The sequence below is a fragment of the Falco rusticolus genome, chromosome 2 (genome assembly GCF_015220075.1).
Source record: "Falco rusticolus isolate bFalRus1 chromosome 2, bFalRus1.pri, whole genome shotgun sequence".
In the NCBI taxonomy this organism is placed as follows: domain Eukaryota; kingdom Metazoa; phylum Chordata; class Aves; order Falconiformes; family Falconidae; genus Falco; species Falco rusticolus.
The window spans coordinates 85992959-86008810 of NC_051188.1; the positions used below are offsets into that span (position 1 = coordinate 85992959).

Sequence of the window (15852 nt, forward strand, 5' to 3'; positions counted from 1 at the left end):
GCTGCAAGTTACTTTTCTATAAGCATTTGACAGGGAAGATGTAAACCTCAGCACATCATTTGTAAAGACTTCTCACTGGAGCTGATATTTTTGATTGTTTCCTGTCCCAATCCAGATGCCTTCACTCATGCAAAACAGTAACTTTTCCATTAATTGTGTCAGTGAAATCTGTAAGACTTTCTGTGGAGAAAGATGCTACTTAGTATGAATATGACTAAAGAAATAAGAATGCACCCCTTGAAACTCACCTGGCCTAGAAATGGGAGAGAAAGAAGTATCAAGTTTGTGCAATCAATCACAGAAAGCACGGAATCAAGTTATTTTAAATTTGATATTTTGAGGACAGGCTATCTTAATATTTTTTTTCCTTTTCTTAAGGTGCTGAAACTTTCTTGATTTAAAATAATTGAGGAGTTATCTGTATGTAGAATTGATGAGACTGTGTGGGGATTAAGAGGGAATGAGGGAGGAAAAGAGCGGAACTGAGCTTCTATCAAATCACCTGTATTTACATTGCCTTCTGTGAAGGTGACAATCACCTTTCTAGATTTGCAGAAAACATGGTAGATGCTTATGAGTGTAATGTGCTAGTGACATTTTACAATTCTGGAAACATGAACTTTATGTGTGAAATAGTAGGCATCTTCACTTCTAGGAATAATTTGTATTAGACTGCATTCCATCCCCTCCAATAATCTGAATTTCTGTTTTGGGGAGCTAGGATTTCCCCTAAATTTGGTACAAGATCATATTGCACAGGAGGTGAAAAACTGGGGTTTGTACTTGAAGCAATTCCCCTTCTGTTCCACCCAAGATCTGAAAAATAAGTTTCTCTTAATTTTTTCTTTTTCCCAACCGAAAGATTGAAAACCATATATCTTCATATATAGTCTGTTTATGATATTTAACATAAATAACATGGAAAGCACATGGCAGAATTTTTTCTCATAAGTAACAGTCAGTTTATAATCCAGAACCCTCGAAATGCCCTGTGTTTTTAGCACAATTAGATCTAATACTACTGACTCAGCAGAAATGTATATACTCATAGTAGGAAAAGAGAGGACGAGCTATCCTATCAGATTTGTCCATTTCCTGATTTCCTAAGACTTCTGTTTCTCAGTTTTAAGAAAGTTTAAGTTTTAACCCTTTGTTGTAGGTCACCATCTGTCTTGTTAATTTCTCCAGGCTCTCTCCAATTGATGCAGATGTCTCTTGGTTATGGTGCCTAGAGATGATCACAGTATACTACCTAAAAGTCTTATGGATGATGAGTAATCCTGAAGGTTAGGTAGACTGTTATAAAAAATAAAAAAAAACAATTATCTGTAAACTTTTCAAAGCCTATAGTGTGCAAGTGCCTTGATCTTAAAGTAAGATTTGATCTCAGAAAGAATATATGCCTTGTTGAGCTCCATACTAGATGGGTTTACTTACTACAGACCACATTCCGTCCCTAGTCGCACGTGCCCAGTTCCCACTGACCTTGAAAATGTCAGACTGCATCGAAGTTAGATGCATTTTAAGACTAATAAACATCCAGAGGTTCAGGGTAGCATATACATTTTTGTTTCTCTTTTTCCCCAGCTTACAATACAGAACTAAGAGTATATATAGTTTCATCTTCATGCTGAAGGCAGAACAGAAACCACTGAATCTGTAGTCCTGCGCAGTCACAGCTCTAAGAAGTATATTTTATGGGGCTGTATAGAAGATACATAAAGAGCTTTAAACCAGGAATGGTGGGCTTGGAAAAGGAGGTGACTGGGAACTTATGGGTAAGAATTAAAGAGCAGACCAGTGTGGGTGACTTTGTAATTACATGGGCCACCTGACCAGGAAAAACAATTGCTTGAGGTCTTTTACAGGCAGCTCGAAAAGTAGCCTCATGTTCACAGGCCTGGGTCAAGGCCCCATGGGGGACCAGCTTGATCCTCTGCTGGAAGGACAACACAGCAGGTTGTAGGCAATGTAGTAAGTTTCTGGATAGCATTGGTGAAAAGCTTCCTGATGCAACTGATAGAGAAGCCACTGAAGGTAGATGCTCTGCTGGACCTCATGCTCACAAGCAAGGAAGGGCCATTGGGGAGGTGAAGGTCAAAGGCAGTCTTGGCTGCAGTGACCATGAGTCCACAACACGGACTTCAAGAGAACAGACTTTGGCCTCTCCAGGGGTCTGCCTGGAAGAATCCTATGGCCTAAGGCCCTGGAAGGAAGAGAGGTCCAAGAAAATTGGTTGGTATGCAAGGGTCACTTTCTGCAAGCTGAAAACTGGTCCATCTTGAAGAGCAGGCAGTCAGGCAAAAATGCCAAGAGGCCTGTATGGATGAACAAGGAGCTCCTGGCAATACTCACACATAAAAACAGACTATAAAGTGGAAGCATGGACAAGTAACCTGCAAGGAATATGGAGGCACTATCTAACTGTACAGAGATGTGGTTTGGCAAACCACAGCCCACTTGGAGTGGAATCTAGTGAGGGATGTCGATGGATATTTCTATATTTGGAAGCTAATTTAATTGTGAATTGAAAACTTTTTAATTGGTGTGGTGCTGTTTTGCGAAAAAATAATTGCTAATTGTCATCATTTGTAAAACTACTTTCTCGGTATACTATAAAATTCTGCAAGGAATTTGGCAGAAAAATTTCAGAATGGTTAAATTATATACAAAAAGCAGTGTTAAAAGAGAATTAATGTGGCTGGAAAGTCAGGAACTTGAAACCTTTGTTAATAAAATGCTCAAGAATGGAGGACTGCACAGCAGCTTCTTGTTCTTTTAAAAGGCCAAGTTCATGCTCAGCTCATATCAGTTTTATAAAATATTTTACACCTAACGTAAGTGCATGAATAGAAATGAGGGAAATACAGTGATGTAAAAGCCAATTTCCTTGCAGAACCCCCACCAGCATGTATGATGGCTTTTACAGGAATAGTGGAGGTGTCAAATGCTAGGTGTCTCTGACAGAATATCTTTTATCCAAAACAAAGCAAGTAAGTTTTTCTAAAACAACTGTTTCTTAAAGATGTTTGTTCTTAAGATTTCACAGGTTTTACAACTGTTTCAAACCCTTTAAATTTGAATGTTCTTGTTATTTAAACCATAAGACCTAACTTTCTTTCCTTAGGCACAGAGATACACAAACCCTGAAGTTCACTAATTTAGGATTATAAAACAGAAGCCTAAGAAGCAATGGGTGGTTATTCACAATAGACATATTAAGTCAAGGAGATTGTTCTTTTATTTACTGTTTTCTAAGGCTCTACGCCAGAATTTTAAGATGTTTCCTGAATTTTTATTAAATGTTACTGTCTTCTTTCACCTGAAGATTGAAAAAATCAGTCATGGTACAATCATAGAATCATCAAATGGTTTGGGTTGGAAAGGACCTTAATTAGTTGCAACCCCCCCTGCCATGGGCAGAGACACCTTCCACTAGGCTAGGTTGCTCAAAGTCCTACCCAACCTGGCCTTGAACACTTCCAGTATCCTACTAGATTTTAAGATTTCTTTTTGTCTGCTGAAATGAGAATTGCACGAGGATGCTCAGGTTTCAATTTGCTGAAGTATACAGTTCTACCATGATCGAGAAATCTTGGAATTTGAATGTAGTCTGTAACAGCTGCAAATGCATGCGAATAACATTACATTTATCTATTTTTTTCTTTCAAAAGGAAAATAAGCACACATCATGTTAATTTTTACACTCTTGAAATATTTCAGATTACAGAATTTTTCACCAGGAAACTAATTGTTCTTTGCTGTGCTTTCCATTCAAATCAAGAGTTAAACCTGAAGTTCAGCAGCTGAGAACACTGACTATCAATTGCCTTTTCCCCAGCTGTTCCTCATTAACAGCACAAAGTGTGCTTATTTAAATCCATTCTTATCTCCTAATATACAAGGAATAGTGACTGGCTAAATTCAGTAGCTATTAGAAGTACAGTGGATCAGATCTTCCTGTTTATTGATTTGTGAAGAACAGCCTCGTACTGCTTTGGCAGCTCTGTGTCAGTGAGAGAAAAGAAAGAAGCTTTTTCAGCTCTTGGGAGGAGAATTGCTAGGTAACATTAAAGAGGGCCTTGTAGAAGCCAGTTTCCTTTGATATGCAGTTAAATTGGATGTGATTGGAGTCAAGGTCAGGAAGCTGTGGAAATGCTATGAATATGGTTGGGGAATAAAAGGAGTGTTATTTTAATAAGTATTGTGTGAATGCATGCTTATTAATAGAGAAAGTTGCCCTCTGTTCATGAGAACACCCTTTGGTGAAGCAAATTTTGAAAAAGGAGATTGTTATTTTTGCTTCTGCACTAAATATAGTGGTTTAAATGAGACTCTTCTTCTCCTTTTTTACTTGCTATTTCCCCTCAGAATCCCAGGCATATTCAGCCATTCAACAACTGTATTAACTCCTAGATTTTGCTCTTTTTTTTTTTAAACTGGTGATCATACTTCTATTGTCTCATGTTAATAAGTGGTGAAAACTGCTACTCGCACACCTTCATACAATTTGCCTGTATTTGGGGCAGTATAATCATGTAATAAGTGTCTATATATTTTGCTGCATGTGCCATTAGATGCCCTTACAAAAAAGGATATTAATCTGACCTCAGAAGCGTTTATGCTGTTGCTGTTATTTCAAATGAATAGTAATTCACAGAAGTTAAGCTCGTATGTAAATGTGTAAGTTCACTGAGTGGGATAAGTGATATCTACCTGACCTCCTCACTCTTCTGTCAATGATCTTAACATAGAAAGTGATTTGGCAAAATAGAATTTAACAAAACCTATTCCTCCTTCCCTATTTGAAGTTGTGCTCTGTGTGGATCGAGAGATGTTCTAATATTTGCCTATATTTTGTATACTTTATTCAGAAGCAAGAACATCCAGAGAAATCTGGTGAGGAAAAGTTTCATTTTCCATTTAGGAAAAATAAGAAAATGTTTTTCTCTTCACTTTATGTTGGGATTCTAACACCTGGCTAGCATGTCAGTAGACCTAGAAATGGTGAATCAGGAAAAGGGAGAATTGAAATATTTTTTCCATTATAGTATTAATAACCCCCTATCAAGGTAGCACATGACACTATTAAGTCTTGTCAATGACAGCATGATTTGGCTTAGAAATAGGGGTAGCAGTAACTGCTGTTTGTTTTTATGAGCATCAAAGACAAAAAGGTCTTTTTTTTTTTTCCTAGAAAGAATAAAAGTCAACTTAGAAATGGCGGACATATATACAAATTGTGCAGGGCAAACACAGAAAGAAAAAAGCATTAATTAAGAGGTCCACCTAGAAATAAACCAGGATGAGCCCCAAGAGATGAAACTTGCAAAGATAAGTGATACGCAGTCATATAGACTGCTCATTTGCTAGTTTCGTGCTTTCAACTCCATTGCCTTGTCAGGTAATGTTGTCACTGTTGTCATATGTAGAATTGTTTTGGGTTTTGGGGTGAGTGTTTTTGTGGGGTGCTGTATGTGGTGTGCATTTGCACATTTATCATTCACATTGGCCAGGAAAGCCAAACACAGTTGCATATCAGATGAATCACTGCAAGAGGCACAATTTGAATATATCAAGAAGGGAGATACAAAAATAATAACATATTGGGTATGCTTTGTTCTTCATTTTTACAAAAGGGTGTGTCCAAACAAAGGACAGTGATAGAGAAGGTAATTAACTTCTAATTCAGGTGTGATTCTTGAGTGAGTTTAGAACCCCCAAAAGTCCCTTTATGAGTTGCCTCAATGGTAACAAGGGTGGTGGCATTCACATAGTCACCTGTGACATTCCTTGCTTGCCTGATGTTTTCTTGCTACACAGGATCACGTTATAAAAATGTTCTCAGTTAAAACCCAGCAAAATAATAATAATAAAAAAGATAATGTAGTAGTTGACCCAAGTCAAATCTTTCAAACCCTTATCCTGATTTCAGTGGAGCTGTTATAACAAGTGTTTTCAGGGTTGAACCCTTCAAACTATTCCTAACTACATGACATAGCTTTGCTTTTGTTATTGTCATAATTTGCTTAGCTGAACCTGATTATGTATTTGGTTGATATGCTACATCCAAATGATGGTAAACAAAACTTGTTTCATCAAATGTTTTCAAAGTCTTTAAAGGACAGGAACTTTAAATAACTTTTTTTTAGTTGTTCGTTTGTTTAGTAGAAGTGTTTGTTCCATGTCAATATCACTTTAAAACAATATAATATTTTTAATATTACCATCTTCACCTTCAAGTATAATGTTTATCACACTACTGTGGCTCTTTCACTTGTTATGACAGAAAGAAGATAAATGTTATGTACAGCAGTGGATTAAATAAATAATGGAAATGCATGTATCTTCAGTGAAGAAAAGCAAAAGTTCAAGTATCCTGATTACAGAAAATCGTGATGCTTGTTTTAAATTAAAATCAGATACAAAAAGATTATGGTCTGTTAAAACCAAATTCTCATATCTTGATTCAGATAAAGCAATAGCTGACTTGTTAGAAAGCCACCTGTTGATATTTTAGTAACTTTACTTGTGAAGAAATACTGTAGAGACTTTTACCTAAAAGATACCCAAATCCAATCCGTAGTCCCATCTTGGATGTCATGTACTGGTAGTAGTACTTTTTTGAATGATTACTTTTTGCATACTAGTCTGGCTAAGCTCATACTAGTAGGAAGAGACTACTGAAGTCAGAAGACTTTTTTTCCTTTGGCTACTGAGACATGGTGGTGTGGTGTGGGCCGTTTGCAGAACTTCATTAATAGCATGTATGCTTTTTCTTCCATTTAAGGCAAGGAAAATGAACACTTGAATCGGATTGAAAATTTTCACACACAGCTCCATCATTTTGTTCTAAGGAAAACTGCACTTGGTTCAGAGCATAGCATACAAAAATGCATACGATACTGTTTGTGCTTACATTGGAGCAACCTACCTCAACTTGAAAGAAAACTAGACAAAATTAAAAATTTGGGAATTACCTGTGGCTTATTTTTGAAAATGAATACACAAAATATTTACATGCCAGTGAGAATTTTTTTCAAGGATTACAAATCAATTATGAAGGTGGATATGATTCTCCTTCTCCAGGTAGATAGGGTGTAAGCCACAAAGCCAAATCTGACTCTGATTTTATTGGATCAGAGACACATTCTTCTGTAATTTTAAGTAATCATTGTTTGGTCAGGTAGAGGTTTGGTTTTTTTTATTATTGTTTAGAATAATCCCAGTTATTGTGGGTTCAAATTCTGTGATCTTATCACTTACATCTTAGTAAAATTTGTAGAGACTGACTGCAATAATCTTCCTTGCTCTACCATCAACAGTGAGTTCATCTTTTGGCACCTAAAAGGTAATATGCCAGTACATCAATAAATTGTATTTCCTGACAGCCAAATGGAATAACTTTTTGTGTTCCTAGGTGATATTTCCTAGAGAATACTCAAGATTTGCCAATGTTTTATTCATCTCTGACAAAATCTAACTCTAGCAGAGGTATTTCCTGGCTCACATCCAAGGCTGTTCAGTTTGAAAGTTTACCCTAAAGTGTGTAAGACATTTTATTTTGCTGGATAAAAATCTGTTTAATAAATTTGTGTGGCTCAAAGCTCACCTGAATATTTTTAAGTGATTGAAGTTCTCAGCTTTAGCACACTTAAAGAAGCTGTATGGGCTGTGAGTTGGCAGTAGTCATACCTACTAGAGTTCCCATACTCTATTCTGACCACAAGCTGGCTGTTATCATTTTCCTATATTAAACATTACTCCCTGCTGTGTATTTGTAGAGCTTTCATTGTCTTTAGATATTCTGCATGCCAAAAAGTACTTTTTCAGTCCTAGCTGACTTACTGAAAATTAAGTACTAGTATAAAGGAGGAGCTTTATGTTTCTTTACTGACCAGTAATGATCAAATGACAACATACATATGTTGTGACTTTCATTTGAAGAGGATTTCAAAGAGTGTATATATAATTTGTTAACATTTTTTTCCAGTATTTTTGTTTAGTTTATGTAACTTTAAGACTATCTTCCTAGTCTTCATTGCAAGGCCATTTCTTGATTAAATATAATATCACATTAGTTTATTCTTCTGTACTTAAGGTAATTATATTGATGACCAGAAGCAGCCCTATCATTGTTTTCTATGCACTTACAGACTTCCCTAGCTTATATCTATGCTGTGAATTAGGTGTGAACTCAAGCCCAAAGCCAGTCCCCAGTAGGAAGCATTGCTTTACGGAACATCTGTCTATGCAATTCACTTTAGCTTTAAATTGTCCTTTACCCAGCCGCCTTCTACCCACAGTTTCAGAAGTTATCCAGAGTTCAACCTCTTCCTAGGCTTAGTTTTGTCTAGCTGAGCAATCGGCAAGATTAAACAGAATAAGCACAGGTCACAGGATGGAGCCAGCACGTGCCTCCCTTAAACCCACCAGTATAAATGTTGTCGTGTGAGCAATTCTGTATTCAAGAAAACAGTAGAAATAAGAACTGGACCTATGTGGTGATATGCTAGCAGATGAGCTGTGTGTGTGGGGAGGTGCTGGTTAATGGGCACTAACAAAAAAAAAATCACATTGATAGTGTCTGTATAGGAAGCCAGAAAAGAAAAGGCGGCATAGAAACAGAGGAAGCTGCAGGAAAAGCATCTGAAAAATGGCTTAAGGAAAGGGGGCTTCTTGGTCATAGTGTCAGTTTTGAAACTGTAAGCAAAGAAATCATGTCCTGATGTTACATTTCTGTTGTGTTTAGAGAAACAAGATTTTGGGGGCTAGAGGTTATTTGGCGCACACACACAGTTATTTCAAAGAGCTAGTAAATTCTGTCATCATTTTTCCCTTCTAATTGAATCATGCCCAGTTATTATACAATTGCTCCTTCCTACCACCAACCAGCAAAATCCCTGAAAGTTTTAAAAGGTGGATTGCTTTTTTACTTGTGCAACCTATTTGTTTCCCTGTTATGTATGCCACAATTAGGACAGTAAAAACAGACCAATCATTTTTACCTTCTGCTTTGCCAGCGTTGATACAACACTTTTTCTTACAGGCAATATTTAAGTGAATGTGTTTTCTATCCATTATTTTAATTAACACATTTCTAAAATATTCTATAATTACTTTCAAACATTTTTTTCCTTGCTTTACCTGATCCTATTCTTAGGCCTAATTTAATTATCGTATCCTTGTAGCGTGTAGGCTATAAAGCTGCTGGTAGATGTCATTCATACACTATGGAATCTTACAGCAACCACTCCCCCTTGACTGCTTGCTTGATACTTAACTCTAATGGGATTTTCAAGGGTAAAGATAAAACCAATCTTACAACCAGCATCTGTGTTTTCATGCAGTAAAGCAACCCAATAAGACATTAGGAACAACATGTTCTTCAAAAGACTCTTCCAAGGAGAGGATCAAGAGACTAGGATTTGACTGTTTAAAAGAACAGAGAAATGTTTGTATCAGATGCTCTTTGGTTACTCTCATTTCAGCACTCGGCTAAAATATGGTTATGTCCACATTAAAATAGATTACTTTTCACATGCTGATTTATAATAGTATACTCTCAAAAAGTACTTTTGAGGTAGTTCTGTAAAAGTATTAACATAAAAGAACTTTTTCTGACAAATATTGGCAAGCAACAGTCATATTCTCATCAGGTACATAAAGTCAGGCCAATTTGCTATACCTTTTTTTCTCAGCCTTTTCATTTTCAACTTGTTCTAGCACCAGTTGGGGGGGGGTGGGGGTGGGGGAGCTTGGAAAAAAACACTAAACACCAAAACCCAAACCTCTTTTGACATACTTTCTTTTGGGTAAAACACATAAAAACTTAATTCAGCCCTGAGGAATAATGATTTTTCCAGGACCCTGCTTAATTTTAAACAGGATATTCTCTAATGAAAAAAGTATGACTATAATTGCTACTTGTTTAGAAGAGAGTAATTTTTTTTCTTCTCTCTTAACAGGTGGCCATTGATGAGCGCATCAGGCAACTGCATGAAGCTCACAGGGATTTTGGCCCAACTTCCCAGCATTTTCTTACCAGTGAGTAATTTCCCATTTTTCTGGCTCAGCTGGCATACACAGTTTGTAGCCATATGCCGGTTATCATTATGATGAATTTCTATTTTAGACTGTATTATAAAGTTATTCATTTTTTTCATTACTGGGAGTGGAAGTCTGTTATTAAATAAGTTTATATAGGTCGGAGTAAAATGAAAATATCTGCTAGTACCAAGTCTGTTTGTCCTGTCAATGCAAGGCTGGTCTTCATTGTCTGAATAGTCCCTTTTAGGACTAGCAAATTAAAATTATGTTAAAAATTGTAAGAGTTTCCAATTATTGAAATACAGAAAGGATGAAAAAATATTAAATTTGGCTTATCTGTTCAAAGAAATATTCAGCTCTAAAAAGGGGCAAAATCAGACCTGCAAGAAAAATATTTTGCAGGATTTTATCACTAAGCAGAGCAATGAGAGGATCAAAACATACTGGGAAAGTGGGCAGAAGGATGGCAGTTAAGTAAACTTATTACAATTCTGCATAAAATATAATTGCTAGTAATCCCACTCCACCTCCATACACACACTCTTTTATCAAGGATGTTTTGAAGTACACTGAAAGACAACTTGAAATACCTTCAAAGCTCCAAGTCAATGACTAAAGTGAAGCTTCTCTAAAGGCCATGCCTTTTCTATTGTACTTCAATTAAGGAAAGTAAACAGTAAAACTTTATTTAAGATATTATATCAGCAGAACAGAACACAGTCACAGGGTAATGGTCTCCTGCATGCAGAGGGACAAGCTATCCAGACATCACAAATAGATGTTACTGCACAGCAATGTTCACAGTGGGGTAGAGAACAAACTTTTCTTCAGCTGATACTGCATTGTAATTTTAATTGGTTGACCGTGTTTCCACTGAAAATCTCAATGAGAAATTGGAAATTTTCAGTGCGGTGAACTGCAAATTCAAAACCAGGGTCAATATTGTGCCATATAAGCATAATGTAGGCTCACAATGATTCAACCCTGCATCTTATTTTATGAAATTATTTTCCTGTGAAGAAATAAGCCTTATTTTTATAATTTCTACTACTTTTTCAAAATCATTTTAATTAACTCTTAATCATTGGGAGTAATTTGTCAGCTTAATATATATAACTGCAAATCAGACTCTTCAAGATTGAATGTGCAAGAGTTGTTATGGGTATATGACATGAATGCAATATGAAGATCTCACAGTTATAGCGGGTACTATTAAAGTATCGTTTCCACACACAGACTTGGTATAAATTAGCTGTCAATGACTGTTAGCAAAAGAACAGATAACAAAACCAAGCCACTGTGAAAGTCTTTCTGCATCCGTATCTTCAATATGAAAGCCTGTTTGTCTTCTGACACACAGTGTATTGCTGGTGAAAGAATAAATGTGAAGGGTAAATTAAGCAAGCCTGTATTGCAGTCTGGAAGAGACTAGAGTGACCCGAACGTTACTACACTGAGGAGCACACCATTGCTGGTGCTGAGTGCAGCCAAGCAACCTGGGGGACAGTTAGGTCCCAGACCCTTTCTGTCTTATTACTGATAAACTAGATCAATCTAAAAGCTGCTCAGAGTCATGATAGTCATCTCTTTTATCCCACCCACCATCAGTGAGACACCGAGACAACACGTTATTCTGTGGACTAACCGGGGCCAGCAAAGAATCAAAATCATTCTGGACACTTCTCAGCACTTGAGAATTGCTTTAGGAAAAAGAGCCAGGTGAAAACGTATGACTTTGGAAACAGCCAAATCACTGAGAAAAAAATGCACACGTATATTTGTTCTCTCTTTCTCGGGCATGTGTGCAAATACGTATTCTTATATGCGCATGCAGAAGTTAGGTGTTTGAAGCACTGAAAATATCTACAGAATCCTTCCCAAGCATAAGTGTTCAGTCACTGAAAAATGCCAGTGCATCTATCAGTCCCATTTTTCATAAGTATCAAATTCCAAAAGCATCAAGTTTCTCAGTATCATGTACTATTACTTCACCTGAAGAAAACATCATGCTTATACAGGTTTTTCATGTACCACATCTGCTGCAATGATGGAAGCACATCTGTTGGGGAGGTAGTGCTGTAGAAGAGAGTGCCAAAGTCTTTGTCATCTAGCACTAGTCTTGTTTCTGTATCTGTACTTTGGGGGATGAGCAAGTCAAACATAAGCATTGTCAAACAGAATTGGGTAGGTCAAATGGTTTGTGAACAATCTTTCAGTACGTGGCAGAGTCCAAGCTGGATCAGTCTAGCTGTGGCAACAACAGTGAAAAGGTCAATCATGTTAATTCTGCTCTCTGGCTTTATTTTACAAGGCCAGTTCACAGACCATTTTTATCTAAGGAGCTGAGATACACATATCAATGCAAACTTTAATAAGTAAAGAAAATAAGCAATTTACTGGCTATTTTGTGCCTAATGTATATGCCAGTAACAATCAGTTCATCCTCTCAAACTCAGTATCAACTTTCCCTCTACCATACATGCTTGCTCACCTTAAGGAGTGAGTGATGGTCTTTAGCTCCAAACTGTTTATATACCGATATGAAAATTTGTCCTTTTAGAGGTGATCTACCTTTAAGTACTTCTGAAAAAAATGTGGGTACAGTAGTCAAGTTCACATTAAATCTGTCACTGAATTGCACTTCTGTCCTATCTGGAAGAAATAAACATGAGCTGCTAATCTGCAGTATTTTTTTTTTTTAATGTGTTTGTGGTCATTTATATACAGAAATCACAGCATCCTCTGTTTCTGCTTGGTTGGAATTGAAGCTGCATAGGGCTTTAAAAAGCTAGCACAAAAGCCACGGTGGAGTGATGCAGGGACCTCATACTTGTCATGCCCTGTGCAGGCAAAGAATCAAGTGGCAGTCCCTGTTTCTAAGCACTTGAAGTCTGTTGTAAGAGCTATTCTTACAGCTATTTCTGAGACAGATGGGAAGGGAGCTAGAGAGATAAGGAGTGCAAATTATAATAATAAAAAAAAAAGTCTCCTCCTCTGTAGCGTTTTCAAATTAGGGACCATTTTTCTCCATTGTCCTTTCATGCAGTTCAACCTTCTCTTTCCACTCGTTCTTCTGAATGACCAGGTGACAGTGTTTAGCTATACTGTGGCATAGGACAATTCAGACATCTCCTGGTTGAAAGTTTAAAAAGTAATGACAAAGGAACTAGTATGCACTTGTGTCTCTATAGCAAGGCTTTGGTCTTCCCTCAATTATAAAGGACTTTCAGCAAAACTGGCCCTTATTTTTCTGCTAGCACGTGAACTTGCCTCTCTCCAAGCCTCCTACATTTTTTTGCTGGGTGCTGTCACCTCTCTCACCCTTGATCTCCTGATCAGTCCTTCACGCTTCCCCAAACTAATCTCACTTTGACAGTCTCTGAAGAGTTCCAGCTCCTCCTCAGTTTATTCCTTGCCAAGGACAGAGGCTCCCAGCATTCACAGCAATAGTTGTTAAGATATAGCTGATAAATGTATTACATGTGCAAGACATTATATCATGAATCACTGGAGTGAGTTTGTTAGTTTTGAAGGTTTTGCTGTTTAATTAGAATGATCTGAATCAGGGTGTAAAAAAATAGAAAAAAAAAAGTCTCTTTATTAAAAAGAAACTGTTATGAATTTAGCAAAGTAATTAAAAACAAACCCGTGATCCTTTCATGGATGATGGTGCTTAATTTGGAAACTATATGCAGTAACTAAGTGTGAAAAAGAGTACCTGCAAATTTCAAACATAATGCCAGTTCCAGAGTTGCCAGTGACTCCTCTAGAATAATGTTACTTTTCTGACTTCGCCTTTCATTCTCTCTCTCTCATGCTGAGTCTTACAAAGAATGGGATTCATTGTCTCTTTTGGAGGACCCACCGATATTTATCTTAAGTTATAACTTTTTTTTTTTTAAGACACATCAAATGAGAGGTAGGATTTATGTCAGATTGTTATGAATATCATTTGCCAGCCTCCTATCAATCCTATTTTTAATGTGATGGTTCATTCACATGCATTACTTGTGATTGCTGAAAAATGGAAGGTATTGCATCTTTTAAAAGCATAAGCAAACCTTGTAATTTACTGTCCAGCTGCAGTATGAGCCATGTGTTAGTATGCATAGCATGTCAATGAAGTGACTACATGAAATAGTGCTCAGATATAACTGGCAATTACTTACAAGTGTGACTGGAAGACCCCAGGTGCTGCTTCTGATTCCCAAATTCAGAGAAACATGGACTTTCCTCAAGGTGAAGAACCTGGAAACACGAGGAACAGAAAGAACATTTAGGTTTGCAAGTCTAAAAGGTTGATTTACATCTAGTTAACATCTTGTGATTTGTATTTCCCAGACTACAAGCTTCTGCTATCTGGACACATCAGTACCAGACTCTTAAATCTGCATACCTAAATGTGTGCTAGGAACCATAATTTAACTGGAGATACCTAACTATGCCTTCAGAGTTTGGACTTCCAAGCAGGAACAGCACTGACCTCAACACGAAACGAGGCAGCCATAGCAACTTTCATTTAGAAACAGAAAGGTTACAAATACTGGAGCCAACAATTTGCTTTGCAAGCTAGCAATCAGAGTGCAGCTGCTGCATTTTATGTCAGACAACTGTTGCTTAAAAATAAAAAATATGATCACAAGAGTGGGCTATCCAACAAGCTCTCTCCTTCTCAGGATAAGCTAAGAGCTGTTCAGGTTCAGCTCTGTGTTTTTTTTCTACTTCTTTCTGTGCCTTCATTTTCTTACAGTTATTTAGGCCACTCTCTTGAGAAATTGGAGATGTGGGTCTGAATTCCTGCAAACTGGGAGAGAAGTCAAGTACTCACATCTCCCATGTTCTGGGTGAGTGCTTAGATTATTATGCAATGCAAAGATTAGGGAAGCTCTTTCTTGCACAGGCAGACATCTTTAAAAGGGCAAGTTCTGCTAATTAAGACTTCTAACTTTAAAAATGACAGGGCTCTAGGACTCTTTACCCATCCACCTGATAGATTATTTTCCAGTGCTAACTGCTATAACTTTCTCTCATATTTGTCACTGCACACATTATATTATATTGTCTTCCAGATGTCACTTTTGATGTGCAGACGTTGAAGACCATGTTCATTCATCCATGTATTTTGGATATATGCTTTAATATTTTTAGATATCACACTGAATATTTTGAATAGAAAATATTACCAGTTAGTAAGATTAAGGTAGAGGATAGGTGGTCACAAAAGAATCAGCCTAACTCTTTGAACTCACTGGAAACAAAGGGGTTTTATTATTGCATTTAAATATGGTCATATTAGCTAGAGAAGCTTGATTGCTAGAAAACTTATTTTTTCTACTTTTGTATAAATGCAAGATGACTGCATGTGCTCCTGAGAAAGGAAAAAAGAAAACTATGAAAGAATCACCAAAGAAAAGTTCACAGGTCTTGCCATCGTTATTATCATGGTGAATTTGTAGCAGCACTGGACACCAATTCAACCTTGATTTGTGTGGTGGGTGAATCACATTTAAAGTTAGGGGATGTAGAGGAATGAAGGCAGTGGGTTGATTAGCATTGATAACATGCAGCTGTGGCCTTGCCTCAGAGGCAGCGGGTTGATTGACATGGACGATGTGCAGCTGTAGCTGGTTCCTGCTAAGTGGTTAAATAGCCCTGAGGATTGTGGGAGGGGGGGTTGGGTGGAGGAACAGCAGTGTGGTCTGGCCTCTGGAGGAAGGAGGTGCAGCATGGACAGTAGACTGACCAACGGTAAAGCCTTGTTGTAGCCTGCTAGTTTGTTTGTACTGCAACAGGGGGAAATGT

The 15852-nt window shown here is 37.3% G+C and overlaps 1 protein-coding gene across 14 annotated transcripts in view; it reads left to right on the plus strand.

Annotated features, from left to right (window-relative positions):
* DMD (dystrophin) overlaps nucleotides 1-15852 on the plus strand; it is a 1095710-nt gene that overhangs the window by 958327 nt on the left and 121531 nt on the right. For all 14 annotated transcript variants that reach the window (XM_037376983.1, XM_037376984.1, XM_037376980.1 and 11 more), the window contains one exon: nucleotides 9969-10047. In XM_037376983.1, the coding sequence (XP_037232880.1) occupies nucleotides 9969-10047 (79 nt within the window). The remainder of the gene's footprint in view (nucleotides 1-9968; nucleotides 10048-15852) is intronic.